Source organism: Eimeria necatrix, genomic scaffold (assembly GCF_000499385.1).
Source record: "Eimeria necatrix Houghton genomic scaffold, Enh_scaff1142, whole genome shotgun sequence".
NCBI classification, from domain to species: domain Eukaryota; phylum Apicomplexa; class Conoidasida; order Eucoccidiorida; family Eimeriidae; genus Eimeria; species Eimeria necatrix.
This window is the reverse complement of record NW_013651928.1, coordinates 2,810-8,157: the sequence shown is the minus strand read 5'-3', so window position 1 is coordinate 8,157 and position 5,348 is coordinate 2,810. Positions and strand designations below refer to the sequence as shown.

Here is a 5,348-nt window from a genome sequence, read left to right as displayed (position 1 = left end):
TGCGCTGTGGGGTTTAGATTTGGGCAGTTCTTTGTTTCAAGGCAGACTAAGACAAATTGGCTTTTCGGCAGCAGCAGCAGTAGCAGCAGCAGCAGCAGCAACAGCAGCAACAGCAGGAGGCGAGGGGAAGAAGCAAACACTATACTAGGGTTTGGGGCTGAGGCCTAGGGGGTTTAAATCGCTGCTGTCGCTTAACAACTTCACAAGGGCGTACGGTGTACGTACACCTCAAAATCAGTCGGTCACTAATCCACCAAAGAAGCCTGCAGCTGCGCTGCTGCCAACAACAAACTTTTTTCTCCAGTTCCTCCGACCCCTTCAAATCTAGTCCAGTTTGCTTCTTTTTTCTCTTCGCCTTTGCTGCTGCTGCTGCTGCTGCTGCTGCTGCTGCTGCTGCTGCTGCTGCTGCTGCTGCTGCTTAGTTTGTCAGCTGCTGCGCCCCTGGCTCCTCTCCTTTTGCTGCTGCTTGTTTCTGCCCCTCCCGATCTGCTTCTCCTGCTGGCGCCTGCTGCCCTGCACACCAGCGACGCCGTCAGCACCCAGCTAGCTAGCTAGCTAGCTAGGTAGCTAGCTAGCCAGCAGCTGTTCACCTTTCATTTCGGATCTGTAGTCCTAAGTCCCCACTTCCTCCTTCGCGCCCACTTCCTCTATGCGCCTCCACGTCTTCAGCTTCTGTCCTTTTGTCTTTTCTGTTTTTGTCTTTCTGTCTCTGTCTTTCTGTCTTTGTCTCTTTTTGTTTTTGTTTCTGTTTCGTTTGCTGCTGCTGCTGCTGCTGCTGCTGCTGCTGCTGCTGCTGCTGCTGCTGCTGCTGCTGCTTAGTTTGTCAGCTGCTGCGCCCCTGGCTCCTCTCCTTTTGCTGCTGCTTGTTTCTGCCCCTCCCGATCTGCTTCTCCTGCTGGCGCCTGCTGCCCTGCACACCAGCGACGCCGTCAGCACCCAGCTAGCTAGCTAGCTAGCTAGGTAGCTAGCTAGCCAGCAGCTGTTCACCTTTCATTTCGGAAATTGGATAATTGGCTCGCTAGCCAGCTCGTTGGCCAGGCAGCGAACTAACTAGCCATCTCACCAGCCACTCCGCTCCCCATCCCCCCAGCTAGCTAGCTAGCTAGCTAGCTCGCTGGCTAGCTAGCTGGCTGGCTCTCCTGCAGCTATGTGGGCAGCTAGCCAGCTCTGCCGCAGCTCGCTAAGCCCCTAGCAAGCTCCTGTTGTTCTCCAGCAGCTAGCTCTTCCCAGAGCCCGCAATTCTGGCAGCTAGCTGCTCAACACCCAGCTAGCTGCTTTGCTGGCTGTTCAACACCCAGCAAGCTGCGTCGCTAGCTGTTCCACACCCAGCCAGCTACTCATCCCCCGGCCAGCTAGCTACCGACGCAGCCCCCCAGCCAGCTGCCCAGCTAGCTGCTCCCCGCCCAGCTCGCTGCCCACCCCCACCGCACAGCCCAGCCCCCCGTTCCCCTCCGAGCTCGCCGCCAGCCCGCCAGCTAGCTAGCCAGCTAGCTAGCTAGCTAGCCAGCTAGCCAGCTAGCTAGCCAGCTAGCTACCTAACCAGCCAGCTAGCTAGCCAGCTAGCTAGCCAGCCCGCGAGGGCGCCAGCTAGCTAGCTAGCTAGCTGGCTAGAGGGTCTGCTGGGCCTTGTCGTAGAGCGCGTCGACGACGGCGGCCATGTTGGCGACGGTGGCGAGGACGTTTTGGTGAAGCCGCGGCGGCTGCGGAGGCGCAAAGAGCAGCAGCACGTTGGCCTCCTGGTCAAGCGTGGCGTGCAGCCGGCCGTCGAGCATGAGGCGGCAAAGAGTGCGCTCGAGGCGCTGCAGCGGGAGGTGCAGCAGCTGGGCGAGGTGGGGGAGTTCGACGCGGGAGAAGGCGCGGAGGGTCTTTTGGAGGTCGGCCTCGAGGAGGCGCTCGTAGAGGGCCTCCGTGTGCTGCTGCAGGAAGCGGTCGCCGCGCAGCAGCAGCAGCCCCTGCTGCTGCTGCAGCAGCGCGCGAAACATCTTCAGCGACTGCTCGCGGTGGCACACCGCCAGCAGCCGCAGCGCCTCCAGCCGCGCCTCCCCCGATCCCGATCCCGATCCCGATCCCAACCCCACACCCCCCGGCGAGTAGTAACGCAAACTCTGCCGCGTCGACAACAAACTCGGCACGTCTTCAGGACGCCCCATCAGAATCTTCGTCAGCAACATGTAACTCAACGAACGCACCGCCAACGCGCGCTTCTCCCCTGTACAGACACCCCACAGCCACAGCTGTACAGACACCCGAAACCTTCAGCTCTACAGACACCCCAGTCGCAGCTGTACAGACACCCCGTAAGCCAAAGCTGTACAGACACCCCACAGCCACAGCTGTACAGACACCCCAGCCACAGCTGTGCAGACACCCAAAACCTTCAGCTGTACAGACACCCCAGTCGCAGCTGTACAGACACCCCGTAAGCCAAAGCTGTACAGACACCCCACAGCCACAGCTGTACAGACACCCCAGCCACAGCTGTACAGACACCCGAAACCTTCAGCTGTACAGACACCCCAGTCGCAGCTGTACCGACACCCGGAACCTTCAGCTGTACAGACACCCCAGCCACAGCTGTACAGACACCCCGTAAGCCAAAGCTGTGCAGACACCCCACAGCCACAGTTGTACAGACACCTAAAACCTTCAGCTGTACAGACACCCCAGTCACAGCTGTACAGACACCTAAAACCTTCAGCTGTACAGACACCCCACAGCCACAGCTGTGCAGACACCCAAAACCTTCAGTTGTACAGACACCCCAACAGCCACAGCTGTGCAGACACCCCAACAGCCAAAGCTGTACAGACACCCCAACAGCCACAGCTGTGCAGACACCCCAAGGCTTCGGCTGTACAGACACCCCACAAGCCAAAGCTGTGCAGACACCCAAAGGCTTCAGCTGTACAGACACCCCAAAAGCTTCGGCTGTACAGACACCCCAACCGCCCAGACACCCCAACCACCTCAGCTGTGCAGACACCCCAAAAGCTTGAGCTGTACAGACACCTGAACGGCTTCAGGTGTACAGACACCCCAACCACCTCAGCTGGACTTCAGGTGTACGGACAGACACCTGAGCCACTTCCGGTGTACAGACACCGGACACCCCACACCCGACACTCATTGTGTAGGCCTTTGAAAGGGCTTCAAAAGAGTAACAATCCTAAGGGCTTTTAGCGCGTTATGGAGCATCAAAAGGCCTTTAAAAGGAAATAAATGTCTTTTATTTTTGCTGCAGATGGCCCACCTGCTGCGACTGTCTTCTCCTCAGCCTTGGTTTGCTGCTGGTGCCTCTTGTGGCTTTCTTGAGCTGCCTCTTGTCCGCTGAAAGCTTCGAAGGCTTCGTAGAAATAAGAAAATGCTGTTCGGTAGTCGTTGTCCTGCGCATGCAGAATCCCCGCCTGCAGCAGCAGCAGCGCAGCAGCAGCAGCAGTTGTCGCAGCAGCAGCAGCGCAGCAGCAGCAGTTGTCGCAGCAGCAGCAGCAGCAGTTGCCGCAGTAGCAGCAACAGCGCAGCAGCACTAGCTAGCTGGAGCCGTAGCAACGGCGCAGCAGCAACAGCTGCAGCACCGGCGCGGCGCGCTGCAGCAGCAGCAGCAGCAGCAGCAGCAGCAGCAGCAGCAGCCACGCGGTCCACGAACAAACGCACCAACTTCGCCGTCTTGGCCTTCGGCAAATCCCCAAATAACACAAATGAAGACTGCAGCAAACTGCACACTTTGCTGCTGTCTCCCGACTCCGCGTACACCCCAGCTAGCCAGCAAAGGCCCTGTTCGTACAGCCGCAGCGCTTCTTCCCTCGACGGCGTTTGCTGCAGCAGCGCCGCGCTGCTGCTGCGCGCCGGCCCTGCTGCTGCAGCAGCAGCAGCAGCAGCAGCAGCAGCAGCCACGTCCGACCCCGCCCCAGAACCCCCGGCCCCTGCTGCTGCGGACTCCGGCACTCCTGCTGCTGCTGCTGCCAGACTCAGCGCGTGCTGACACAGCTCAATCGCCTTCTCCCGGTCGCTGCGCAAAGTTGCTGCAGCATCCTGCAGCAAGATAGACACTGCAGCAACGCCGTCGTCTGCTGCTGTTCCCGCTGCTCCCTTTGCTGCTGCTGCTCCCGGCTCCGAAGCCGCAGCTACTGAGCCCTGGGATACCCCAGGGCTTGTCGACCCCGCCATACTCAAGAGGAAGGTGCGCCGCCAGCAGCAGCAGCAGCAACTGCAGCAGCAGCAGCAGCAACGGTAGCTTCCTGCCGCGGCCGGTCGAGGAGGCAGAGCCCCTAAGTGGCGCCGCTGTGCGTGTGGCTGCAGACTAAACAGCAAAGTTCGCTAGAAAAGATATAAATGGGAAAGAGCGCAACGAAAAACAAGTTCAAGCAGCGACTTCCGGTGTACGTACACCACATGCATCTGCTGCTGCTGCCGCTGCTGCTGCTGCGGTGTAGCTGAGCTGCTGCGGAGGCCCCAACCCGGCGCCCGGAACCCCCTTTTCTTGATTTTTTGAGTTTTAGAAAATATTAATAATTAAAAACAAATCCAAATTCAATTAAGTATAGTTGATCCACTTAGTGAGGCGCAGCAGCAGCGCCGCCCGGCAGGGAGGAGGGGTGGGGACGGCCGACAGCCGGGCGCCGCTGGGGGCTTGAAAATGGCCTTCGGGCAGTTTAAATAAACTTTTTAAATAATTAAAAACACATTTTACTTTTCTAAAAGAATTATTCATCCGCTGCAGCGGGAGCCCATGTTCCCAGACACAGCACCAGCGACTTCGGGTGTACGTACAGTTCTGCGCAGCAGAGAAGGAAGCAGCAGCAGGACAGAAGCAGAGAGACACAGCAGCACCAGCAGACGCAGCAGCGGGCACTGCAGCGGTAGCTGCAGCTGCAGCTGCAGCTGCAGCAGCAGCAGCAGCAGCAGTGCAAGTTGAAGGGCTGAGATAGTTCCTGCAACAGCAGAGTGCAGGGAAAAGAGGCAGCAGCATGCCTTTAAAGCCGAGGCCCATACGAGTGAGACAGTGACAGTGCAGCAGCAGAAGCAGCAGCAGCAGCAGCAGCAGCAGCAGAAGCAGCAGCAAGCTCTAGGGAGGCGACAAGCCCGCACACTGCAACAAGCAACCCCTCCATAGCTCACTGGAGGCCGCAGCTGCTGCTGCTGTGGGTCCTGCTGCTGCTGTTGCATCTGTTGCTGCTATTGCATCTGCTGCTGCTGTTGCATCTGTTGCTGCTATTGCATCTGCTGCTGCTGTTGCAGCAGCTGCTGCTGTGAATAGGGCTGTCGTTGCTGTTCGGATTTTAGAGGTTATTTCTGCAACTCCGCGTTCGCAAGTGCTGCTGCCGCTGCTGCTGCTGCTGCTGCTTTTATTT

At 58.7% G+C, this 5,348-nt stretch overlaps 1 protein-coding gene across 1 annotated transcript; it reads right to left on the bottom strand.

Moving 5' to 3' along the window:
* Nucleotides 1-1,607: 1,607 nt before the first annotated feature.
* On the bottom strand, nucleotides 1,608-4,164 carry ENH_00004920 (proteasome PCI domain-containing protein, putative; the record flags this gene model as incomplete). The annotated part of the gene is made up of 6 exons (XM_013578449.1): nucleotides 1,608-2,209; nucleotides 2,266-2,333; nucleotides 2,448-2,551; nucleotides 2,693-2,928; nucleotides 3,251-3,404; nucleotides 3,652-4,164. 6 exons carry the CDS (start codon nucleotides 4,162-4,164, stop codon nucleotides 1,608-1,610), a joined length of 1,677 nt encoding a protein of 558 aa, XP_013433903.1.
* Between the last annotated feature and the right edge of the window lie 1,184 nt (nucleotides 4,165-5,348).